Source organism: Saccopteryx leptura, chromosome X, assembly GCF_036850995.1.
Source record: "Saccopteryx leptura isolate mSacLep1 chromosome X, mSacLep1_pri_phased_curated, whole genome shotgun sequence".
NCBI lineage: Eukaryota > Metazoa > Chordata > Mammalia > Chiroptera > Emballonuridae > Saccopteryx > Saccopteryx leptura.
In genome coordinates this window covers 98,420,863-98,448,823 of record NC_089516.1, presented here as the reverse complement: position 1 = coordinate 98,448,823, position 27,961 = coordinate 98,420,863, and the positions used below count along the sequence as shown (strand labels likewise).

At 38.6% G+C, this 27,961-nt stretch overlaps 1 protein-coding gene across 1 annotated transcript in view; it reads right to left on the bottom strand.

Annotated features, from left to right (window-relative positions):
• The window catches only part of VSIG1 (V-set and immunoglobulin domain containing 1), a 34,901-nt gene extending 9,035 nt beyond the window's left edge, over positions 1-25,866 (bottom strand). Inside the window, exons 1-3 of the mRNA XM_066356623.1 lie at positions 25,675-25,866; positions 14,848-15,011; positions 5,074-5,272 (exon numbers count right to left, since the gene is read on the bottom strand). Of these exons, the coding sequence (XP_066212720.1) occupies positions 5,074-5,272; positions 14,848-15,011; positions 25,675-25,723 (412 nt within the window). The 5' untranslated portion in view covers positions 25,724-25,866. The remainder of the gene's footprint in view (positions 1-5,073; positions 5,273-14,847; positions 15,012-25,674) is intronic.
• Between the last annotated feature and the right edge of the window lie 2,095 nt (positions 25,867-27,961).

Here is a 27,961-nt window from a genome sequence, read left to right as displayed (position 1 = left end):
TAGACAATGCTTTAACCAACTGAGCTACCAGGCCAGGGCTTACCTTCCTTATCTTAATTTGGATTTAAAACCCTCCAAAGACATAGGTTCTTTAACTTGGGCTAGTCAGATATTAAGTGCTCCAGACATCCCAACTCTCTGCTCTTACTTGAAACTTAGCAATTAAAAACAGAGCTCTGGATCACACACAGAATACTGGCTCTACAACTTTACCCTAGATGTGTTTAGGCAAGTAACCAAACATAGCCAAACCTCAGCTGACTCATCTGTAAAATGTGAACAAGAGCTTATGTGAGCCCTGGCTAATCCAAATATATTGTATTTACACTAAAAAAAAAAAAAATCATGTCTATAGAGCCTTGCATGTGGAACTGCTGTTGGCCACGGCAGGACTAATTTCTACTGCCCCATTTTATAGCTTGCTACTAAAGTTAATCTTCCCATCTTAGATTCTAACCCACTCTACACATGAGCAGGAAAACAGATGGATATAGCTGTAACACTTTAAAACACTTCACCATCCCTATCTTTTAAACAGGTATCTTTTAATTAAAATAAGTAGTTTTCTATGTACCTCGTTATTTTCTCTTCCTTTGCACTGATTGTCTCAAATGGAGACAACTCATTGGATTTGCCATAACCTACACAACACCATTTAACCAGAAGTCCATTGCAACTGTCACTAGATTTAGATGCTGCATTTTTTAAACATGGTGGTTTTATAGCCTTTACAGCAGAATAGAGCAATTTGAACAGAAAATTAAATGAGGTGTTTTATCACAGAATCAGACACCAGGACTTGAACTAAATGATGGAAAAAACCCTGAATGACTTGTATTTATTTCTTGAGCCCAGAATCAAAGCCAGAGGCATTTTACTTATTTATCTGCTGAACACATTTTTCCCCCTTTATTATTTTTTATTAAGAAAACATTAGTGAATCATTTTTGAACCATATCCCAAACCTATATACTTTCTAAAACCACTGCATCAGGATTGAATTCACAATTCACCTAGTTAAAGTCCCCAGTAGAACTTAGATGTTTACTGCCAAAGCCATTGATCTACCAGTTAACTTTATCATTTTCAAAATAATTGGGGTGAGAGGAAGAGGCTAGCCTCGGAAAATAAATGTGTTTCAGTGTGTTCTCAAACCTTCTCTAAATTCATCATTTTCTTTTTACATACCAAATTGCTGAAGGAAGATGATGTTCATTCCAAATGCATACAAAATAATTATTCAAACTTCTGCTGGGTATTTTTTAGTGATTCATTTTCCAAGGCTGTCATATCTAATGGAAATCTCCCAAATAAATGATCATCTAAACCACCTCAGCTTTTTCACAAGCTGTTTCCTTCACTTAAATTGTGTCCTGGCACCTCAGCCCCTTTTCTACCTCACACAGTCTTTTTTTTTTTTTTTTAGTGAGAGAGAGAGAGAGACAGACAGACAGGGACAGAGACAGAGAGAGGGACAGATAGGGACAAACAGACAGGAAGGGAGAGAGATGAGAAGCATCAGTTCTTCGTTGGGGCACCTTCAATGTTCATTGATTGTTTTCTCATATGTGCCTTGACTCGGGGCGGGGTACATCAGAACGAGTGACCAGCGAGCGACCTTGGGCTCAAGCAAGCGACCATGGGGTCACGTCTATGATCCCACACTCAAGCCAGTAACCTTGGGGGTCCTCTACATCGCAGGCCAATGCTTTATCCACTGAACCACTGCCTGGTCAGGCTTCCTCACACAGTCCTGTACATTCTTCAACATTCAGTGCAAAAGTTACTTTCTCCAGCAAGCCTTTTTCAGTTCCCCTATACAGCTTTTAGCCCATTCCCCTGTGTCTCCAAACTCTCCTTTCCTACCTTCACTGTTTTTATGTTATATATCTACCTCCATCACTAGATTCTGAAATTTTGGAGGGTTTGAACCCTATATTTTACATATTTCCATCTCCATTGCCTAGCATAGTAACTGGACATGTGTTCAGAGTTTGTCAAATGAATTGATACCTGAATAAGTAAATGCATGTGATCAATTAATGTCCATCACTAGGTAATAAAATGTCTCTGAAAGATGCATTGCTAGGATGAGTGATCTTTAAGGAAATATCAGCACTTCTTCCCACTACTGGCCTCCCTTGCCCACCTGCCCTCACCATGCCCCACCCCTCAGTCAAGGTAAGCAGAACAGGCACTCATATACAATGGAATTTGAGAACTATAAACAGCCTCTGCAATTTTTAGAGAAAATTAGCAGTCTCAAAATTTCCAAAAGCATTAACTTTTAGAATGTTTTTGTTCTTAGCCCAATTAATAGAAATAGAATTTTTGAAAGTTCTCAAACAAACAAGGAAATCCGAAGACCTTTCTGCCTCTTAACATGCCTAGATCCTAGATGCTTAAGGAAAAGTCATGACACAGTCATTGCAGAAACAACCTAATCAAAGACTCATGGGAAAGAACAACATGAAGAACAAATGACCCTCAGATACTTACAGGAGTTGATTTAGAATTCTCTGAGACCGTGGCTGGTTGGCTCAGGGATAGAACTTTGGCCAGGCATATGGAAGTCCTCAGTTCAATTCCTAGTCAGGGCACATAGGAGAAGCGATCATCTGCTTCTCCAGCCCTTCCCCACCTCCTCCCCTCCCACAGCCATGGCTCAAATGGTTCAAGCAAAGTTGGCCCTAGGCCCTGAGGATGGCTCCATGGCCTCCCCTCAAGGACTAAAATATCTCAGTTGCCAAGCAACAGAGCAGCAGCCCAGACAGGCATACCATTGCCTGGTAAGGGGCTTGCTGGGTAGATCCAGGTCAGAGTGCATGCAGGAGTCTGTCTGTGCCTCCCTGCCTCTCACTTAATTAAAAAAAAAGGAAAAAAAAAAGAATTCTCTGAACTTTAAATTTAAGACTGTTAAACTTTCTGTATAACTATAATAGTCTCAGGACTATTTCCAAGCTCAGAGATTAAAAAAAAAAAGTTTGGCTTCTTTAAGTTGTTTCTTGTCAGAAAAACAACCTAGAGTCAGGGAGCAATAGAAAACCGTTGGAGAACTAACCCTTCAGATTCTTTGAACATTGATAGTATGTCATTTGATCCTCATAGTAAACTTGTAAAGATAAGCAGGAGTTACAACTCCATCTCAAAATGGCCAGAGCAGGGTGAACTGACTGAGGCCACCCAGAAACCAAGTAAGAGCTATAACCTAGGTCTTCTAGCTCACAGCCTGATGTGCTAGAATCTATAACAGACCATTTAGTTCCCATGTAAATGACTAGTCTTCCATACTGGAACATCAGCTCTTCCTGGTAAGGGCTTGTGTATACTTCTCTTGTCTTCCCCTGTACCCCAATGCTTAGCACCAGGGCTCAGAAAAATAAAAATGTGATTGAACTATGCTGCTCTTAAAAATAAAATCTTGATTACCTTTCTCTCTTTCCCAGGTGGGTTGATACAGTAGCAAACTTTACAGTAAATACATGGTGAATTTTTGGCATTAACTGAGTGGCAAGCTCAGACAACTGTGGACATTTCTACGAGGTGTTCACCTTGTTACCAATTGCTGTTTCCCAAGCTACTCAATTATTAAGTCACTGGTTTTATCTAGTTCCTCCTTTCCTGTGATGGATAACAGCTTGAGAAGAAATAACTAGATCAGCTCCATTTGGGGTTACTTCGAAGTTGAAGACCCTTAATTCAACTGGTTACTTGGTGAGAGTTTACAGCCCTTTCATGCCTACTTTCAATACTTCTGAAGGCCTGCACATAAGACCTGCTAGGCTGAACGACGGGAGCAAAACTGACATTGTCCTCTCAAACAGAGGTTGAAAGGAGCACTAGAAATCTCCAAAATTGTTACTTTCTCAAGATCAATAACCATGCCTCCAATACTGTAACCTTATGGCTCCTTGCACAAAGTAGATACTCAATAAATACTGCATAAATGAGCCACTCTAAATTCATTTGAAGAATGGGTATAATATGCCCAATGTAAAAAAATGCACATTTGTGTATAAATAAATTCATTATCAACTCTGGCTTACATGTGGTCTTTTTTCCAAATAGTGTTAACTTTCAAAATTTTATTAAAATATAGTTAGTATACAATAGTATAATAGTTTCAGGTGTACAAAGTAGTGACTTGATATATATCATGATGTGATCACCACATTAAGTGTAGTAACCATCTATCTGTCACCAGGCCAAGTTATTACAGTATTATTTATTATGTTCCCTGTGCTGTACACTATATATCTATGGCTTACTCATTTTATAACTGGAATTTTGTTCCCCGTTCACCTTTTTCACCCACTCACCCTCTCTTCTCTAACAACCAAGGGTTTGTTCTCTGTACCTATGAGTCTGTCCTTGTTTTGGTCCATCAATAGATAAATGGGTAAAAAAAGATGTGGTGTATATATACATAATGGAACGTTACTCAACAATAAAAAAAAAAAGAGTGTGATCTTTCCATTTGTATCAACATAGATAGACCTAAAGAGTATTATTCTAAAGGAAATAAGTTAGATGGAGAGATACAAATATCATACGATTTCACTTATATGTAGAATCTAGAAAAACAATCCAAATAATGTTAACATTTTAAAAAAAGGAACCCTCCTACTCTTACTCAAAAGAATGACTTAATGGTGGAAAGTGTGGCTAGCTTAAAAGAGGTCGTAAGTTGGCAGTTGTCTCAACCAGGTAGGATGGGCTGTAATTGGTGGTCCTCTGGGAAAGAATTACTAATGATCATTTAGTGGAACTGTGCATTGTCCTAGCTGTTCTCATTTAATCCTTCAGAGACAGGGATCCCTGGAGGTTGGATCATCTACTGCTGTCTGTCATTTTGGCAGTCCTTTTAGTTTGGCAATTGTTTCAACATGTTTTATAAGTAATTCCTCACTGTTGCTCTGTGGGTTGGGTTGGAGAATGTGTCTCTAGTTCCCTGATAATCAAGGGAGCTGGGAGGATATTTATTCCTGGGACTTAATTAGCAGCATAATCCATGCCTTGGCTCGTTCAATGTCCTAAATTGCTCCAAGAAAAATCATAAAAAATTGTCCATACCTAACACACTGACTATGAGAATGCCTTGATTGTTGCCTTCAAAATCTGGAGGGTTGTTAACATCGCAGGTGTAGGTGCCACTATCCGCTGGTTGCATATTTGAAATAGTAATGGATGCGTTATCTGGCTCGTTGGACACTCTAATTCGATCTTTAAATTGTCCGATGGATGCAGCCTGTCCACCTTCAGAATAGTAAATCTAGGGCAGAAAAATGAGAGAAATGAGAACTGGAGCGTGTCCAGGGCTAAGATTAACTACCTGGGAGCTCATTCTATCCAAGGTTACCTTCTTTGATAAGCAGCAACACTTCCCCACCCCCCACCACCAGCAGGCAACAGGTCCTTTTGGCAAAGGTTTTTCAATTCAGTGGGGCACTTTAGCTTTCTCACAGCTTTGTACAACCATTATCTTACTTGTGTTCAAAGTAGTTTTGTGATGTCATCAGGACAGGGAGGTATGCCTGTCTTACAGAGACAGTTAGATAGCTGGTGCTGACAGAATTCAACCCTTACGTTCAGGTTAGGAGACCAAGATGCTCACCTGGATCAATCTACTTGGAGGAAACTCATTATATAGGACACAACTGCCTGATGGGAAATCAAAAACCATCACTCTCTCCCCAATACCCTTTACATTTTATACACTTTTTAAAATTTGACTTTACTCAGTGAGACTATCTGAAATATTTGGTTTCTCTGAAAGAATATTCCTGTTCACTTCACACACTCATACGCCTTTCAGAAAGTTAACTTGGATCCATCCTGTTAGAACGACATTTTAGAGCAGACAGGTCCCTGATAAATCATCTGGTCCCATCTCCTCATAATGGTGGTATAAGGATGGAACAAAATACCCTGGAAAAGGGCTTAGACAGCGCTTAGTCAATGGAGCTACTACCTTTCTCCTCATGTGGCAGGAAGCAAAGTGGGAATTATTTCAATAATGACATTCAAACCCAGAGAAATTAAATAACTCATCCAAAGCCACAAAGATTTTTATTATTATAATTTAGTAAACGTAAGAGAGATCTGGATTCTAGCCCCATCTCTATTTAAGAACATGGGTATTTAGAACATAATGGCAACTATGGGAGCAGCTCTGCCTCCGACTGTGACACGTCAGGGGAGGTGGCCTCTGGTCTTGCCTCCATGGCAACCTGCTTTGTGATAAGAAACAAAATTATTAATCTTTCCAACCTTTAGTTTCCACATTTGAATGAGGAACCAGAGCAATATACTCCAAAGAATGATATGTATTCCCTGAGCACAAGCACGTAGGGTAATATTAAGTGGTATATAAATGAAAACTTACTAGAAAGAAACATATCTAGCACATCCAATCTGTGATTTTTGTGAATATTATTGCTTAGGGTGAGATTTAAAGAGATATTTTTAGAATTCTAAGAAACCAAATCTTAAAACAACATTAACTACATTAAATAATACTGCTTGTGTACACAAATATGACAAAAATCATAGAGATGGGACATGAATGCCTGAAGCTTTGAAATCACAGACCCCTGAGTTTTCTTCATAATATACACAATCTATGTACATACTTTATTAGTTTCATACAAATGCGTGTAATTGAAATGATTGCTGCTTATTATTCAACAAAGTGGTACTGCCCTACTCCAGCAGAACTAATTAATATTTTCATAAGATCTACTTGAAGAGCCTTATGTTTCATCATTTAGTTCATTCTCCTCACATTATAGAAGAAACTGAAGCACAGAGAACAATTGGGACAGCTGTAGAACTCAGTTCTTTTCGTCCTTGTTCAAAGTGCTCCTTACCTTAATAGGCTAATGAGAGCAGGAAGGTAACCAGTTACCTGAAAAATACTGCCTAGATAAATCCAAAAGCATTGCCCTTCATGCAGAAAGCATGCATATATATATATATATATATATATATATATATATATATATATATATATATATATATATATGGCAGAAAGGCAAATTCTGAGGGAAAATTTAAAGGAAAAAACATATTTAAAGAGGTAACAACTTGCCTCTCTCTTCCAGTTCTCCAACATCAACTACAATAGCTTTCTTTCTTGCCTGAAATAAGTCACTTATAATTCAATTCATCTATTCACATCTACTGAAGTCACAGACTTTTGCCCCAGAGGGGTCTTGTTTGACTGACAAACCAGAAAGCCAGTGTTTAGGTATTCAAGTGGGCCGGGAAGAAGTTCAACTCATCAAAGGTCTATTCCCTTCATTTAAGTTGACACCCAAGATATCCAGGTTTCCATGTCACCTGCTAGCATTGGGCTTATTTACTTTATAATCAACGATTTGAGATCCTGTGGACTCTAACCTGGAACATAGCCTGCAGTTCAAGGCAGCCCTTTACAATGTCAACATCTAGCCAATCCCCCTGCTCCCAGGAAGACTGGGTGTAGGGCAGCCTGTTTTATACTAGGGTTTGAAGACATCACAACGAAATATTACATCAGTTTTGCCTATGACACACAGTCAGTTCCAGAGAATCTAGGTGATAGGACCTTGTTTCTGCAGAGATTAGGAACCAAAAGAGTGAGTTTTAGGTCTAGAATAGGACATGCAAAGAAGGACTTGATTTCATTCTTTTGTGGAAAATGAAATCAAGTTGCAGTCCTTGTAAAATTCTCACACTTGGACATGAATCAAGGAGAAATGATCAAGTAAGTCATGGGGCCCTGAATTATGAAAAAGACCTTCATCAAACCTTCTAACCTACCTCCTTACACTGTCTCTTGAATTTTGCCCTCCCACAAATAATACCAAAAGGTGTCAGAGATAGGATAGGGTAAGGAGAGAGAGCAATGAAAATTTAAAAGGGAAAGGCCTTGGCCTCAGGGTATTATGTGAGAAAGATAGTCCCCAGGGCTAGCCAGTTGCCAGATACATAGTTACAGGGGTTTTCTGATAGGGGAAGTCCATGCTGTCACGATGCCCTTATAAAGAAAAATAAAATAAAATGTTTTCCAGAAACTGCTTACCTAATCATGCAGAAAGGACTGCAATTTGACTCCATTTTCCACAAAAGAATAACTCTTAAAAAATCAAAGCTGAACAATGATCAAGGCCTGGCCATGATCCTGTGAGGCTTGTACACTTTTCAAAGAAAATATATGGTCATTTTAGAGATCAAAGCAATTGAGGTCCAGGAAAAGTCATGGATGTTCAACAAGCTGCATCCTTGGTGGGGAGGGGTGATGGGGAAAGAGTTTGCTTTAAGAAAATCCATCCAAGTTTTCCCTTAAGTGGTGCCTGTTAATTTTATGCCCACTTGCCCTTTGTGGTTGTGTTTATGGCAGACTTCCCTACTTTCCCCCCAGGGTCCTCTCTGCCTGTCTATTGGTGATGTTAGAAGCTGAATGTGGAATCATAATAGCAAATTTGTTATAAGACCCCTGAGAGAGCACTTAGTCATGGTTTTTAAGGTTGAGGAGCTTTAAGGAGCCAGATAGATATGAGAAATATGGAAAATGGCTGGGAGGGGCTGGTGGACAGTGGTAAGATCACAGAGAATAGTAGGGACTATCGTGAGCTGCAGTTCCAATACAAACAAGGCTTTCAAAGTGTGGAAACAAACAAAATATTGGGCTGGCCAACCAACATGCATCCACTGGCCAAATCAGGCCCAGAATCCTCCAGATTACAGCCTTGGATTCATCCTCTTCTTTTATAGAAAAAAAAAAGACAGTGAGACCCCTTGAGGAAGTGATTTTCCCCAGATCTCTAAATTTATAGTCAGACCTGTTCTGATTCCCACTGAATATATTGAAATGGCACTTATAGTCCTGAGTTAGGCGAGAAAGATGATTCCCAGGCAACCTTCCCCTTTTGGGGCCATTCCATCACTTACACCAGCCTGACCCTTCTTCTGCCAATTGCTGCTATTCGTCAATGCTTCTTCCCATGCTAAACAGGTTCATCACATGACACCTTCAATATCTGTCAGCTGCAAAAACAGCCTTTTCCCTCCTACTGTTCTTAGTTTATATTCACATGAGGCCATGCAGCTAGGAGCTAGATTTACCCAAAAAGTGTTTTTTCTCAGCTTTGTAACACTGCTCTTTAAGTAGGGGCTGGAGTGTCAACAAGAGGGTTGAAAGAATTCAGTCTGCTTTCTATTTGAATTTGAGTTGCAGCTAATACACGCATTGAGCTTCCAGAGCTAATTTTGTGGGTTCTTTTTGGAAATGTGGAGAGCATAGAAACCCACAGCAAACCACCCACTTTTTCCCTTCCAGTTTTCACTTTCCTACACTTTTCATAAAGGGGTAAGCCATAGAAGGGGGGTAAGGGTAAGGTAGTGATGGTCTCAAATCCAGAATTTTCTCTGGATTGTACTAAGGGGGCTGGGATCACACATAGAAGAGATGTAACACCAAAAGGAAGACTTTTATGCCCACAGACGACTCCATTTTAAGCCTGCCATTTGTCTGAAATACCTACCACTTAAATAGCTTTTCTGGGGTGAAGGCATGGAAAGGTCTCTGCTTAAATTGTTTTCTTTGGAAAATACAAAATAAACTACCACCAGTCCCTAACATCATAACATTTGATTAATTTAGCAAACTTAGCAAGAATGGACACCTGAAGGAAGGGGACATAAAAGAGATAAACCTTGATTGGAGAGGGTGGTGAGAAGGGAAGAACTTTGTAAATTTCTCAATGACTGTTACACTGGCACTTTGGAAAGACGTTTCTTTCTTATGCGGGTCTATCCTGTGTAAATAATGCAAGACATTTTGCATCTCTTGCCACCACCTACTAAATGTCAGTATTGGCTCCAATTTTTAACAAAACAACACCCCCCTCATATTCAAATGCCCCCAACAAGGTGGAACACGTCTACTCTGCCAACATTTGAAAAGTATTTAATACAATGCTATCTATAAAGGATAGGACAAGTTGGGAAAATTGCAGCAACCAGAGAGTAAGAACACACTAGGTTTTAGAAAGAAGTTGTCTATACTATATGTGTATTGGGCAGATAGAGATAAGAAAGGTTTGCTTCCACTATGAATATTCTAAAGGACTAAGTATTGTCTTAGAGATCCGTGCTAAGTAGAATCAATGCTTGTTCCATTCATAGGCAGCTGAGGTCTCTGAAGTTTTACCAGAGTGGAAGAAAAAGCAGTATTTGTGATCAGAGTGATACCAGGCTACCCAAAACTTCCATGCTAGCCTGACTGACTGTCCCACAGCCTAGAATCTTTAGCTATGGGTTTCTGCTGAGAAAGTGATCATTTGAAGCTTCCATATCTTCCAAGAGGAGGGCTTCTCTAAGAAAAGAAACATGCTAATAAATATCCTGGGCTCCCTGGTCAGAAGACTTGTGGGATATTTCTGTAGACCGCATTCCCCAAAGGAACCCCTTAGAGAAGATAGTAAGAGATAGCATCTTCTCCTGGGCATTAGAATCAACTGCTCTTTTATAACACAGTGATTTGTGGGGAGGAGGAGAATATAATCTTATGACAAGATTTTGGCCACTGCCTTGCTAAATAAGGGAGCAATAGGGCCCAAGCTTGCTAGAGAAGGCTGAAAAAAATTCCGGACAGGGACATGAGAAGGCAAACTCAAGGCTGTTTCAGTTTTTCCTGGGGTTTGTACTGATCTGAATTGTTACCAAACCCATGCCCTCCCTTCCTACTCCTAAAAGCTGGAGCCTAGAGACTCCAAATAATGAAGGGTTCCAGGACACCAATATGTATTCTTACCTGAGAGGTCCAGCTACATCTTCCCCGAGCGTCTCTTGCATGCGCCACTTTTAGACACTGACTGACTGCCTTTTCCTCCATACCCTCAGTATTGAGGCACGGGCTGTGCTGTGTTTGAGCAGAAATGGGTGGATCTGAGAGCTGAATGTTGAATGGTATACTGCCACATCAACCCAGGAGTTGGACTGAATCACTCAGTGCTCATTCTGGCAACAACTTACTCCCATAAATCATAGAACTGTCTAATAGCACAGAATTCTTCTTTTATCATTTCCTAAAAGTCCCACCAGTAATTCCTAAATGAGCATACAACATATTCTACAGAATTCTGAAAGCATGGAAGTACTCAATGAAGAAATTTGAAACAGAAGCTAAATTTTATTTTGAAAAATACCATCTCAACCGAAGATATCTGCAACCTCTTTGTTGAGCAGGTTCTGTATTCAAGGATAAAGAGCAGGTAGAGAAGAGGCTTGATCCCTCCCTTTAGCCACAAGAACCTAGAAGGCAGTGGAACCGCAAGCCATTTCTGGGCCAGGATGCCCCAAGAGCTCCATCTCAGCTGTCCGGCTAAATTAAGTATATCTTGTTGGGTTAAGTTTCCTAATGACCATGACCCAGGGATACGGATGGAATAGGGATTTTGCAAAATCACCATTTTGTGAGTAGTATTGCTGATAATAATAACTCACATTATTAAGTGACTACTATGTAGAAGGCTTTCTAGTGCTTCACAAGCATCATTTCAGTAAATCTTCACAGTAAGCCCTGGCCCATTGGCTCAGTGGTAGAGCATCAGCCCAGCATGTAGAAGTCCCAGGTTTGATTCCCAGACAGGGCACACAGGAGAAGCACCCAACTGCTTCTCCACCCATCCCTCTCTTCTTCTTCTCTCTCTCTTCCCCTCCTGCAGCCAAGGCTCCATGGGAGCAAAGATGGCCTGGGCACTGAGGATGGCTCCATGGCCTCCATCTCAGATGCTAGAATGGTGCCAGCTGGAAAAAGCAAGGGCCCCAGATGGGCAGAGCATCGCCCCCTAGTTGGCTTCCTGGGTGGATCCCAGTCGGGTACATGTAGGAGTCTGTCTCTCTGCCTCCTTGCTTCTTACTTCAGAAAAAATACAAATTAAAAAAATCTTCACAGTAAACCTGTGAGGTAGTTATGTTGCCTCATTTTTCTAATGGGAAAACTGAACCTCTAAAAAGTCAAGTGACTTGTATAAGGTCATATAGCCAGCAAGTAAGTAGAAGGACAAGGAGAACTAATAACCATCAAGAGGTTTCCACTGGGGCTCCAAAACTATTCATCTAGAAAAGCAGAAAGAAGCTTGTGCTTGCAGGGTATAGAGGAAAATACGGATGCAGTCAAGTTCTCTAGATGTAGAGACCTAAGAATGGTTATAATGGGGATCTTGCTGGGGCAAGGTGTAGGAAGAGAAAACTCGCCTTTTTGGAGGTGATTTTCACTGTCTCCAAGCCAAGAGCTGGTTGTACTCTATCCTGTCTTGCATGTGGCTAAGGCACAAAAGTAGCACAGGTCTCATGATCTTCAAGAAACACCTAGAATATTTTATGATCAAGGAGTATGATGAAGTGCTTCATTGAAGAAGAACTCCTTTGATTTGGACATCCCAAAAGAGTATATGCCTTAAATTACTTGCCCTGCCTATACCAGACATTTTGAAGAATGATGCAAATAGCAAGTAAATAAGCTATTTAATAAATACTTATTTGTTAATAGATTTTCTTCCTAAAGTTTCTCTAAGAGGTAGACCAAGCTCAAGCCACACTCAGTTTAATAACCTATACCTTCTTCCTCTGCATGTCCAAGTCTAGAAAAAAGTCATTGTTGGTCACATGATCCTTTGGCCCTGCATTTCCAAGCTCCTCACCAGCTACATAATTCAAAGAAGAGGTGTCCTTGTAAATTCCAGTTTCAAAAGAGGCATAGTAAAGAATTTGAATTCAGACTGGCCTGACCTGGTTTCCAGACAGTTGAGGACACCTTGATTTGAGGGCCAAGCATAAAAAAATTTTCAAAATATATTGGCAATTTCTCTCTAAATTCAGCTGTTACTGGCAAAATGAGAAAAACTTTAAGTTTATAGATAAAGAATGTACTAAGACAACTAGTTAGAAATATAAATTTTACAAAGGAAAAGAACATGTGACTATTGTCATCCACGATCTAAGATAGCAACCTGCTCTCTTAGTTGACTGCAGCATGTGAGGTCTTGCGTCAGGACATTTTGAGTGATGAAAACTGGTGGACTTACTGTTGCTGCTGCTGCAGATATTGATGACAGTGTTTACAAGGGTGAGAACTTACAGGACTTTATATTTTTCAAGTATTTTCACATACATTATGGCAGTTGATTCCCCACATGACATGTAAAAAAAATATTGCTGTTCAATCATATTTTAAGAGAGGAGCAGAGTGATTCAGATATTTATCTAAGATAACCAGTACTGAGCAAAATTGTTGAACTTTACCAGAGGGTGTAATTGATGAAATCTCCTCTTGAACAGTGTTTCCTGCTAAACAAGTGTTCAGGGCTTCTTATAAAGAGATGATTCACTCAGTGGTAGAGCGTCGGCCTAGCGTGCGGAGGACCCGGGTTCGATTCCCGGCCAGGGCACACAGGAGAAGCGCCCATTTGCTTCTCCACCCCTCCGCCGCGCCTTCCTCTCTGTCTCTCTCTTCCCCTCCCGCAGCCAAGGCTCCATTGGAGCAAAGATGGCCCGGGCGCTGGGGATGGCTCTGTGGCCTCTGCCTCAGGCGCTAGAGTGGCTCTGGTCGCAACATGGCGACGCCCAGGATGGGCAGAACATCGCCCCCTGGTGGGCAGAGCGTCGCCCCCCTGGTGGGCGTGCCGGGTGGATCCCGGTTGGGCGCATGCGGGAGTCTGTCTGACTGTCTCTCCCTGTTTCCAGCTTCAGAAAAATGCAAAAAAAAAAAAAAAAAAAGAAAAAAGCTACTTATAAAGAGATGATTCAGCACCTCCAAAAGACTAGTGATGGTTGAAGCAACACTGGCCAAGGTGTACTTTCTCCAAGATAATATCCTTCTTTTCTTTACCTCTGCCCATGGGCCTCCTCCATCCCATTCAGCTGGCTCTCCCTCTATCTTTCTACTAATCAAAACACTTCCTTTCCTTCAATGCCCAACTCAACTACATCCAACTACTACAAACCACATTGATTTGTCTCTTTGAATTCCTTGTTTTTGACCATACATCATTTTGAAAACCTGATGAAAACTATAGACCTTTAAGGGATATGTATCGGCATATGTGTATGCACGCTCATACATACACACAGATATACACATGCTTTGAGTATACAATTTTAATCTTTGGGGTAATTTAAAGATGTAATTACCCTTAGGGTCAGATGGAGGAAAACCAATGAATAGAAAGCTTGTAGATAGGATCACTCTCCTCCTTTGATTTTCACACACCCTCTTCTGGCAACCTCTTCCCCCAGATCCTATGCTACCCTTCCTATTCCCTACTCCCTAGGTTCCTGCTGCCTTTGATTACCCAGAGTTCATCACTACCTTGGCCCTTCTCCACCCATATGAGACTCTCATTACACCAAGACTCAGTCTGGCACAATGAGCTACTTACTTGACAGGCAGATCCAAGATACTAAGTTTGACAGAGATCTGCAGATCAGTTAGTACATGAATTTGAACTAGGGTTTTCTGGAAATAATTGTAAGGAAGATTTGGGGGGGGGATGAGGAGAGAGAATGGCTTTTTAGAACTGATCATTTCATTTGTGAGAAGGATATTCTTGTCTACTCTGCAATACATGATATACTTAATGTTGACTTACACAGAATTGAGATAACAGGCTATAACTGAATATGAAGAAGGGATAAATGCCAAGTCACTTCCATGATGGTATTCCCGAACAGCTATGTTCAAATTCTTTGTTTCTGAGGTTCTGCCACTATTGTCACTGGTTTACCAATCCTTCACACACTGATGTTAACAGTTTATGTCAGAACTGCCAATGGGGAATAGTTTAGGAACAAAGGTCTTACAGTAATTGGTCGTGCCTCCTTCTTATGGGTGAATGACCACTGGATGGAAAGCTTGTCCCGGGAAGTCACAGTGCTGGTGTAGATGCAGACAAGAGTGGCATTAGATCCAATAGTCACATTCAACACAGTGTTTGGGATGGTCACTTGCACCACATTAACTTGACCTGAAAAGACAATCATCAAAAAGATAATGGCACACACATTCTGATAAAACTTCTTTTTATTACAAAGCACTTTCAATGACATCTTATTTGAGGAATCTAAGATGAAGAGGAAAAGGTAGAATGAACCATATAGGAAAGCTAAGTGAGCAACTGGCCTGGGAGGGGAGTTTTTAATAAATTACTGTGTAAAGATACTCAAATTCTATGTAATGGTGAGGTGATGTCACTGAACTGCAAATTTCTTCTATGTAAGGATGACCTTGAACAGAGGTTCTTAAAGTATTATCTGGGACCCACAAAGGTTCTTGGGTTTGGAGAACAACCAATCCAGTTTTCCCAGAACTGAAGGGATCCCTTGGATATGGGACTTTCTGTTTTAAAATCAGTTAAGTCTCAGGCAAACTATACTGGTTTGCTGTGACCTAAAGTGTTTAAAACAGAAAAATCCCAGAAAAAAACAGGATGAGTTTGTTTCCCTATCTCTAAGACCACTTTGTTAGACTAAAAGTTCAAAATTATATTCATAATAATACTAAGATACTATTTTTATTTTTCAGTCTCATCCTTTAATGAGTATACAATAAAATGTTCTCAAGGATACATGACAGGTAATGATGTCATTGCTCTGGTAACTAATAGAATGTGTGCTTGTGTATTTTTGTGTTTAACTTTTTTTTTTTACTTACTAATACAGTAAATATAGATAGAAATAACCAACATAGCAAAATTTGGCGGGTTCTCCAATACTTTTTAATTGAAAATTGTATAGAATTAAACACATATATATACACTCAAGTACAAGTAAAAATGGAGAAATATGAATATCAGTGGATAGTATCAATTTGAATGTCCTGGTTATGATATTATACTATAGTTTTACAAAATGTTACCGAGGGTAGGGTTGTGTAAAGTGTACATGGGATCTCTATCTTCTTAACAATTTTAATGACTGCAGGACCTATAATGATATCCCATATTTCATTACTGATATTGATGATTTGTATCTTATCTGTTTTTATTTTTGTCAGTCTTGCTAGAGGTCTGTCAATTTTATTGATATTTTTCCAAAAAATATAATTCTGTTTAATTTTTTTCTATAGTTTTCTTATTTTAATTCCATTGACGTCAGCTCTTAATTATTTTTCTTTCTGCCACTTGCTTTGGGATTGTTTTGTCCTTCTTTTTCTAGATCCTTGATATAAAATCTTTAATTAATGAGTTGAGAATGTTTTTATTTCAAATGTATTCATTTAATATTATACATATTTCTATGTTATATTTTCATTTTTATTCAGCTTATATCTATTTTTAATATTTCCTTTGAGAATTCATCTTTGATCCATAGATTTAGAAATGTGTTGTATAATTTTTGTTTAAAGACTTATTTATTAACTTTCTGTTCTTGATTTCTAATTTGATTGCTTTTTTCTCAGAGAACAAACCCTATATGATTCATTTAAAAAAAAAGTTTAATGTCTGTTTTATGGCCAAGCACATGGTCTATCTTGGTATATGTTTTGTGGGTGCTTGTGGGGAGAGGAAGGGTGAAGCATTCTATAGAAAGAGATATATTTAAAAACCTTATGAATATTCAAAAGATCTACCAAGTTATGAGCCATAAAACAAACCTTAACAAATTTAAAAGAAGTCATACAATATCTGCTGTCAAACCATGATGGAATTAAAGTAGAAATCAATTACAAAGAAATTACCAGAAAGTCACAAAATACATGGTGATTAAACAACATACATCTAAACAGCAAATGGGTCAAGAAGAAATCTCAAGATAAATTTAAAATATTTTGAACTAAATGAAAATGAAAACATAACTTTTCAAAATGTATGTTATGCAGCAAAAGCAGTTCTCAGAGAAAAATTTATACAATTGAATACATATATCAGAAAAGAGGAAACGTCTAACATTAATCATGTAAGCTTGTACCTTAGGAAACTAAATAAAAGAGCAGATTAAATCCAACAGAAGAATAGATATAATGAAACTAGAGCATAAATCAATGAAACTGAAAAACAAGAAATCAATAAAGAAAACCAATAAAACCAAAATGGTTATTTCCAAAGTTCATTAATATTGATAAGACTATAGCTAGCCTGATCAGGCAGTGGCGCAGTGGATGAGCATCAGACTGGGACATGGAGGACCCAGGTTCTAAATCCCAGGGTCACTGGCTTTAGTGCAGGCTCATCTGGCTTGAGTGTGGGTTCACCAGCTTGAGTGAGAGGTCACTGGCTTAAGCGTAGGATCATAGATGTGACCCCATGGTTGCTAGCTTGAGCCCAGAGTTCACCAGCCTAAAGCCTAAGGTTGCCAGGTTGAGCCCGAGGTCACTTGTTTGAGCAAGGGGTCACTTGCTCTGCCATAGCCCTCGGTCAAGGCACATATGAGAAAGCAGTCAATGAACAACTAAGGTGCCAATGAAGAATTGATGCTTCTCATCTCTCTCCCTTCCTGTCTGTCCCTCTCTCTGTCTCTGCCATAAAAAAGACTATAGCTAAATTAACTAAAAAGAAATATAGAGGATACAAATTACTAATATCAGAAATGAGGGAAATGGGAGGAGGTGGTGGAGGGTGTGGGTGGTTGGGGGAATAGTGATGGACAAAATCTTGTCCTGGGATGATGAACACACAGTACAGTGCACAAATTGTGTGTTGTAGAATTGTACACACAAAACCTGTAAAATTTTGTTAACCAGTGTCACCAAAAAAAAAAAAAAATCAATGAAAAGGAGAAAAAGAAATGAAAAAATGGGCCCTAGTCAGTTTTCTCAGTGGATAGAGCATCAGCCTGGCATGCAGAAGTTCCAGGTTTGATTCCTGCTCAGGGAACACGAGCAGCAACCATCTGCTTCTCTTCCCCTTCCTGTTCCCCATCTTTCCCTCTTTCTCTTTTGCAGCCAGTGGTGTCAGCCCCAGGTGCTGAGGATAGCTTGGTTGATTAGAGCATCGGTCCAAGACAGGGGTTGCCGGGTGGATCCTGGTTGGGGTGAATGTGGGGAGTCTGTCTCTTTATCCCCCCTTCTCTGACTTAAAAAAAAGAATAAATAAAAAGGGCCAACCCTATAGATTCTATAAATATTAAAAAGATAATAAAAAATACAAGAACAACTCTATGCCTACAAATTTAATAACGTAGATGAAATGGAACAATTCCCTGAAAGACACAATATTCCAAAACTCACACAAGAAGTAAACAATTTGTTTTTTTTTTTGTTTTTTGTTTTTTTCTTTTTTTTTTTTTGCATTTTTCTGAAGCTGGAAACAGGGAGAGACAGTCAGACAGACTCCCGCATGCGCCCGACCGGGATCCACCCGGCACGCCCACCAGGGGCGATGCTCTGTCCACCAGGGGGCGATGCTCTGCCCATCCTGGGCGTCGCCATGTTGCGACCCTCCTGGGCGTCGCCATGTTGCGACCAGAGCCACTCTAGTGCCTGGGGCAGAGGCCACAGAGCCATCCCCAGCTCCCGGGCCATCTTTGCTCCAATGGAGCCTTGGCTGCGGGAGGGGAAGAGAGAGACAGAGAGGAAGGCGCGGCAGAGGGGTGGAGAAGCAAATGGGCGCTTCTCCTATGTGCCCTGGCCGGGAATCGAACCCGGGTCCTCCGCACGCTAGGCCGACGCTCTACCGCTGAGCCAACCGGCCAGGGCCGAAGTAAACAATTTGAACAGGCCTGCATTTATTATTTATCTATTAAAGAAGTTGAATGAATAATCAATAACCTTCCAAATCAGAAAGCAGCAGGCCTAGATAGGTTCATTGGTGAATTCTACCAAATATTTAAGGAAGAAATTATAACAATTTTCTACAACCTCTCAGAAGATAGAATGGAAGGAATACTTCCTAAGTCAACCTAGGATGGCCACATCACCCTAATACTAAAACCAGACAAGGACAATACAAGAAAAAAATTAAATATATTTCATGAACATAGATGCAAAACTCTTCAGTAAAATATTAGCAAATCAAATTCAACAGTATATAAAAATAATTCTACACTATGACCAAGTGGGATTTATCCCAGTTATGCAAGCCTGGTTCAACATTTGAAAACCAACTAATGTAATCCATTACAACAACAGGCTAAAGAAAAAAAAAATCACATAATCATATTAATAGATACAGAAAAAATTTTGACAAAATCTAACAAGCATTTGTGATTTAAAAAAAAAAAAACTCGCAATAAACTAGGAATAGAAATAGAGGGAAACTTCCTCAACTTAATGAAGGATATCTATAAGAAAATAAAAACACCTACAGCTAACCTAAAGTACTTAATGATGAAAAACTAGAAGCTTTTCTACTAAGATCAGGAAGACAGCAAGGACGTTCCTCCTATCACTTCTTTTCCATTTCGGTGGAAGTCTTAGTTAATACAGTAAGATATTTTGAAAAGGAAATAAAAGATATACAGATTATGAAATAACTAACACATACCATAATTGTCTATGTAGAAACCCCAAAAGAATCAACAATGGCAGCAAAAATCCTGGAACTAATAAATGATTATAGGAAGATCTCAGGATACAAGGTTGATATACAAAAGTTTATTGCTTTCCTATATACCAACAATGAACAAGTAGAGTTTGAAATTAAAAACACATTATTATTTACATTAGCACCCCATAAAATGAAATAAAGTATAAATCTAACAAAATCTGTACAAGGGTCCCAAGGTTTTTTGCTTGTTTGTTTATTTTAATCAATTGTCTTTCAGAGTTCTCCCTTGGTTGTCTCTTGCATTATTTGCAGGGAGGGTTTGTATTTGTTCTTAGCAGGGGAAGCAAGAAGAATTGGGTCTATGCCATTATATCCAGACCAGAAATCTCACTCAAGTTTTAAGAGTGGTAAAGGGTCTGGAGACCACAAAGTTTGAGAACTACTGGCCTTACGAAAGGTTGAGCTGTCCATATGATTCAGACAAACATCCAAGAGCTCCCTACCCCAAAACTCAGGCTAACACTGTCCTTGAAATTCTCAACACTACATAAGCATTTTTCAAAGGGCTGTTTTAAGGAACAATCCTTTGGGTAACATTATAGAGGCATTAGTTCTTCTAAACAATTGGTTATTATTCAATGCAAAGTCAGAAAGTACAGAAGTTCTTCAGGATGGAACATAAGACTGTCAGGTAGTTATTAGATGAAAAGGTCAAGTTTAAGAGATGCTTTTTATGCTTCAGGGGGGCTGGAGTAAGAGCCTCAGCTGCCAGCAGGGTTACAGACAAGGTGTAGGGGTGGGATAAGGATGTAGATCTTACAAGAAGAGCAGACGAAATAGTCCAGAAAGACAAATTCCTAGAGCCCTTCCCTATTTTGCACACCCAAAGAGTTCTGTAATTTTGTTTTTTTAATGACGACAATCAGGCAAAAGGAACTCAAGGAAGTGACAAACATTTTGAAAATTTAAAGAAAATGCAAACCACTGTACTGATTATCCCTGGTTTCCTGGATTCAATAGCTGTGTTCTCTTTCACAGCCAAGCCACCTGGTCCAGCTGCTTTGCTGCCAGATTGGCTGTTTACATGACAACCAATGCTTTGAATTGAGAGAAGTACTTTTAGGGTACACACTAGTGCAAAACCTTCTAACTCCATGCAGTTTCCGTCTTCCCAATGTTTTTCTATCCATGTTTTCATGGTCCCCAGAACGTCTCCCCAAAAAGCAAAAGTGGTCTGCAGAAAGCAGCTACTTTTTCTGATGGAAAGTCCATTGGAGAAAGTTAAGAGGCTCTATCCCGACCTCAAAAAGCCCATCTCATTTCTCCTGGCAGTTTGCCACATTCATCTCTGCCTATGCCTAAATGATGACTTTCAAATATCTTCAAAAGGTCCAAAATAAAAAGGATAGAATGGGAATCTGATGGTCATTAACGTTCCCAGAAACTTTCCCTTAAAAATAGAGATTTTGAAGATATTATTTGGCCATTATTTTTGTCCTCTAGTTTGGGTCCCAACATCTGTTACAGAATTGGCTAGTGGTGGAAACTTCTAACTAGGTAAGGCAAAGCAAACAAACAAGCAAACAAGCAAAAAACAACCTTTAAAGGCTCAAAAAAAGTGTTTGAGGACAGAGTAAGCACAGTTCTTACACAAGGCAAACCATGGAAGAGGCCAAGGTGCCTATCAACAAACACTTGTTGAGCACCTCTTTGTGACGGTGTTGACACTGGGGAAACAATCACAAACAAGACAGACACAATCTCTGCCTGCCATGTCAATGCAGTAGGAAACTATTTATAGCGCAGATCAGAATGGAAGCACATTAAAATCAAGGATTTGGGAACTATAAATCTGATTTACTCATTTTCAACTTTTTACAATAGAAGACATACAATTACATAAATAACTTGAGATCTATAAAAGCTCAACAATATCACCTTGGAATAAAGATGGTAACCTCCAAATCTACTGCAAGACAATATATTTTTAAGAATATACACTTTCTCCTGTAAATAGGTAACAATTGGCAAGACAATATGTCCTGTCATTTTGTTGCCCAGGTTCCCAATATTCAGGACCACAATCAATTCTTAAATTATGAAGAAAAAATGATTTTAATAAAATGCCCATCCCTAATATAGTGACAATATAGTTCAGGGTTAAGAGCTATATATTTCCAGATGAACTTTTAAAAAATGTTATATCATTCCACTAGTGCACATTACTTAAACTTCTGAGATTACCCTCTAGCCCAGCACTGTGCAATAGAACTTTCTATGATGATTTTACCTCTGTACTGTCCAATTCAGTATTCACAGGTAGTTATGGAGCACTTGGGAGGTGGCTAGTGTGACTGGGAACTGAATTTCTAATTTTATTTAATTTGAATTTATTAAATTTAGATAGCCACATGTGGATAGTGAACAGTGCAAATTTAGTCTTAAACTGGAGTTAATTTTGTGAGTGTCAGAGGAAAAAAATCTCTCTTTACCTTAGATTAATTTTCTCTAAATTAAGAAATTGTTTGAAAATTGAAAGAAAAATGGCAGAAAAATCTCTACATTAACAAGTCTGAAATAGCAAAATAAAGTTTAGTACCTGATTTAAACAAACTTAGGATTGCAATTTCACTCATGACCTGACTGAATTACAAATAACAAACAAAAAACACCCCTCCAAAAACCATATATGTGGTTGAGATATATGTGACTGCTTAAAATAAATAAGTCCTATTATTAAAGGAAAATAATCCAAGGCATATATACTTAAATTAATCAATACTTTAAAAATATTTTAAATGCCTTGCGTTTTAGTAGTGATTGTTCATTCAATTATTCAACCTACATTGTGGCAGGCACTTTGCTTATGGAGCAGTATTCTTCTCCTACTATATGACAGCAAAATTATCCCCCAGATAGCCATTATTAACTTGACATATTTGAAGTGATTTAATTTCCAGCAACTTCATGTATAATTCCATCATTTTTGAGTTAGAGGATATCATAATCAAATGATCATTCACTTTTTAAATTTAGCTGTAAAACCAAAGTTCAAATATATTATGGCTTTAAAATACATGGCATATTCCTCCAGAAAATGGAAAAAAAATCAACACACATTTCCAAGAGATTACTAATATATATTAAAAATACCTAACATAATATGTGTGAATATTTTTTGCTGAAGACATTTTTGATTAAAATTATTTTCCTGAAATAGAAGTTAGCCTAAGATTTCCTAAGGAGTCATCAGAAAGATTTTTGATTAAAATAAAATCTGGCCTGCATAGTTACACAGAAAAATTATTTTAAATATGTATGTGAAAATCTTTGTGGATATTTAGAGCTTGGGAAAGTAAACCATTCTTTTGCTTTTTGAGTTTTATTGACATGATTGCCATATAACATTGTGTAAGTTGAACATGTACGAAGTGTTGTTGATTTGATAGACATATACATTGCAAAATGATTACCACCGTAGCGTTAATGAAAACTTCCATGACATCACATAATTATTATTTCTTTTTTGTGGTGCGAACGCTTAAGATCTATTCTCTTAGCAACTTTTAGGTATATAATACAGTATTGTTAATTATAGTCACTGTCCTGTACATTACATCCCCAGAACTTACTTGTATTTATAACTGGAAGTTTGTGCCCTTTGACCAACATTTCCCCATTTTCCCTACCCAACCACTTTCATAACCATCACTCTACTCTCTGTTTCTATGAATTCAAGTTTTCTAGATTTCACATATAAGTTCAATCATACAGTCTTGTCTTTATCTGACTTATTTCACTTAGCATAATGCTCTCTTTCAAGGTCCATCCATGTTGCAAATGGCAGGATTTTGGAAGGTAATTTATTCTTCTAATAATTTTTTCCTTTGGGCTCACTATGTGCCTGGCACCATGCTTAACCCCCAAAACGTGACATTTTTCCTGACTAGGAAACAAATTCAGCTAGCCCATCAAATTATACATCAAAGAAACATTACCAGTTGCCTACAGCCATATCTGGATCAATTGATGGACGCTACTAATGTCAGCTATAGACTACTGAAATATTTCTCTGAGTTCTATACATATGTAAGCACGGCAAACAACAATACACTATGCCACATTTCCATCCTATTTGCTAGACTGACACTACCACATTTTGCTTTGGGCCAAGCTAGATTGTGTATGTATAGATACATAGTATAAACTATATGCCAACAAAACCAGTTATACAGTAATTTAAGAACAAAGGCTCTGAAATATTTATTGGTCATTCTGATTGGGCCTTGTTCTAAAATTCACAATTGAGTAAGATCCTGACATTCTGTAAGTAATTTTTTAAACAATAAAAAATTGCACAGAAGGTAGAAATCCAATTTTGTAATGTAAAATGTACATTTGCAAAAGAAAAAAGAAAGAGATTTACTCAAATCTGTAGTAAGATTGCTGGTGATTTTTATTTTCTTATTTATATATTTGTATATTTTCCAATCTTTCTGCAATAACCACACATTACATTTATAGTCAGTAAAAATTATAATTATATACATACACACACACACACACACACACACAAACGTACTAGTTACAGTATCCACTCTTGCAACTGTTTCATAGCTGGTGTCTAGTAGAGGCCAGATGAAGGCCTCAGTAAGGAAATAAGTGTTGACTATAGGTGTGATTTTAGAGGCCTGGTGCAGGAGGCCCACAGGTGACCCAATTAGTTAATGACTGGAAGCTCTTTAAAGAAAACAAAGACTTTCACTGTGTAAAGTTAAGGTTTAAAATGAATATTCCTGAGGGAAAGGGAAAATAGTAACATCTGTTCCCACCAGGATGGAAATTGAGAAAGGTAGCTTTTTCCAGCTCTAAGTCCTGGTTAGATCACTGGATAAATGCAGTATTGCCTTCTGGTGACCCCATAGAATGAGTTTAAGCATTTTGTAATGAACACTCAGAGAACTAATACTAAAAACCATATAGTTTTGAAAAGTAACACTTTTATTCTGGTTATAAAATAGTATAATATTTTTGTAGAAACTCTGGAAAATATAGGGAAGCTAGATAAATACTCAGCAGTTTGATATATAACCTTCTAGTAATTTATTGTAAGCTTGTGTGTGCATCCTGCTTTTTCACTTAATATTTTATCTTGAACATTTTCTTATATCATTAAATATACTTAGTAAACCTCATTCTAATGACTACTATTACCGATGGCTTAAAGATATCACTTTGGGGACAAAGAATATTATTGTATCTACTATGGTCCTAATTTATTATAAGAACAGATTCAAAATGTATCTGGTATTTGAATAAACTAGCCACTGGATTTTTCTGAATTAGTGATCTCCTATGGGTCAAACCAGCATCAGGATTTAGACTCTAAAAATGATTTTGTCTTTGCTCAAATCCCTAAAAACACCCATATTGTACACAACAAATCACTCACATATCTTCCAAAATACAGCATTAGGCTTGGAAAAGTCAAGTCTCTAAGAAGTGTTAGAGAATAAAGCATGGCAGGCCCTCCACGCCAGGCTCTTCCTGCTGTCGAGAGTCAAGTCCATCAGAGGGAGCTTAAAGGAAATAATACTCAAAACAGAAAGAGAAATCTTTAGCACACACTTGAGCTTCAGAGTAAGTTCATCTACTCAACTTCCAAATTGGAAGGAAGGAAAAAAGGAAGGGAGGGAGGGAAGGGAAGAAGGGAAAGAAAGGAAAGAAAGAAAAGAAAAGAAAAAGAAAAGAAAAGAAAAGAAAAGAAGGAAGAAAGGAAGGAAGGAAGGAAAGAAGGAAGGAAGGAAGGAAGGAAAGAAAGGGAAAGGAAAAGAAAGGAAAGGAAAGAAGGAAGGAAGGGGGGAGGGAGAGAGAGAGAGAGAGAGAGAGAGAGAGAGAGAGAGAGAGAGAGAGAGAAGGAAAGGAAATAAACCTACTGTGATTTTTCTTTAAAACATATATATATATATATTGCAATTCAGAAGCTACATAAAACAATTCTATTCACAAGTTGCTCCCCTCCCCTCCAAATCAGCATGGCATATATTTGCTAAGCAACATTTCTGAAAATTATTTTACTCAGCATACTAATCATAATTCCTTTCCCATATAGGAGGAGAACATTCTCTATGTAAAAATTTATACTCAGTTTAAAACGAAACTCCATTCCCAATTGCCTTTGGTAGTTTGGAGATCTTTTCCTTACCTATAAGGCAATTTAGGATCAGAAATGCCTTCCAAAATGCGAACACCATTATGCTGAAGTTCGCTTAGTGCAGCCGGGGGACCGGTAGCTTGCCCAGGCTAGGCTGTCTCAAACTGGCCTCTTCAATCGCACCGAGGTTTGGCAGGCTTATCTGCGGGCACCACGGAGCAAACAAGCGTTTTCAGGCTTACTTATTGGGTACAGACCTTCCGCAGAGCAGATTTCTGTTTCTTTGAAACACTTTTCATGGGGCGTTTCCTTGATATATTTGCTACTGTGTTAATAATAAACCCACGTATTTAAATTCTTAAAGCTCTTTGTACACAGATTCTCTAAATTTTATTGTTTAAAATCAATCTTATTAAAAGTTATACTTGAGGTAGAGATAGTTGGAAGAGAGTCTATGCAAATAAAAGTTGACAAGGCTAATTAATTTCAAATATTTCCATAAAAGTCTTAAAGCATTGATTCACTGACCTTTTACAAATTAAGTTAGTAAATTTGTGCTGTAAGATTTTCTCAGGAGATGAGGTTCACAGGAAGGGCACAGGGGTTATGAAGCCAAAATAAGTGTATTAATTTCTATGTGAATAGACTCTGGACATGTCACAGTTTTTTGAAGCCCTGGTAATTCTCACTACCTCCACCAAAACTGGCAGCAAAATTAATTCCATGCTTATGTCTTCCAGGTTAGAAACCTTACAGCCTTTATTCACTCACCTAATGTTGCAAACTCAGGTGAGTGAATAAATACTTTAAGCCTTCCATTGGATGAGGTGGAATTTTTGCAGAATTAGGTAACTGAATAGGCACTACAGGTCTTCCTTGGAAAGGGGGTTCACTAAGAGAGAATGGGAGGCTGCATAAGTGTGAAGCCTTCAGGTGAACATGAACTTCTAACAGAGATCCTCTTGGGCTTAAGTTATCTCAGATACATAAGGGCCTCTCCTGGTTCTTCCCATGCAATCTCGAAATCCTACTATTTCCATCGCTACAATGGCTCTCAAATTTGTTCTTTCTCCAATCTGCTGTTTCCATCCTGGTCCAGGTTCAGATCCTGAATTGCTGGCCTACTGTAGCAGCTTCCTTCTTCATCCTGTTTACCAACCACACGTCAATGTTCTAACCTTGATCAACCATCTTCAATAACACCATTATGGGCTATTTCATCACGTCCAAAGTCTTTCATCTGGATTCCCAGGTTTCCCAAGTCTGGTCCTCACCTCTTCTGAACTTTAGACACTTGAAATTAAATTATGCACCTGAAAAATGCTGTCAAGATTTAATGCCTCAAAGTATTCAGTCACATAAAATATAGACAAGTTTCAGAGATATGCTTTATGAACTGTAACTTTGGGGAGATGTTTGAGCCCATCTCACACTAAAGCCAAGCTTATTTCCTACTACTTCTCAGAAAACCATTTTGCTTCGATCATACCTGATTTCTTCTCAGAGTATTCCCCATCCATGCTCATATCTGAAGCTAAACTTTGGCTCTAGGTGACTTCCATCACTACTTAGAATGTTCTCCTTCTTCTTATTATATAAACATACTCTTTAGTGCAGATCAGTCATGCTGTGCTATGTGAAAATTTCAGTGAACCCACGCAACACCCCTCTCAGGGCCCCCCTTTGGATAAATTCACATTGTGCACAGAGCCAATATTCTATATTTGGCACTCGACTGCTCTCCAGTAGTTTCCTATTTATTAACTGGGTATCCCCTAAATCCAGTGACTATGAGCCCCTCCAGGTCAAGGGCCAGGCCTTATACAGGCAGTTCCCAACTTAAGAAGAAGTATGCTCCAAAATGCATTGGCAAGCCTAATAATTGGACCCAAGGACACACATTTCTGCCTAAGCAATGCTAGAAAACAGATATCTTATTCCCGATCTATGCAGTATATAGTGTAGCACTGACTTGAACTCTGGGAACTGGGCCATATAGGGCAGAGGAGGAGAAGGAGTAGCAGATAGTACAGAAAGAATATTCCTTTCTCTTCCCAAGATGTGGGTTGAATGCAAGGTAACATTTGTTTCTCAAATAAATACTGCATGTCCTTGTCACTTGCCTTCTTTTATGCTCCCCCTCAGGGCCCACTGAACCCTGTGTACCTAAGTTTCCATCAGGGAAGGTCTTACTCCCCAGAATGTCTTGTGTTTCAAAATTAATAGTTTGTTTCCAACTTTATTTCTTCCAGAAACACACTCCCTCCTCTGTATAAGCAGACAGAAGCCCCATGTTAAAAAGGGAAGGAACCAATTACTGTGAACATTCCCCAACCTG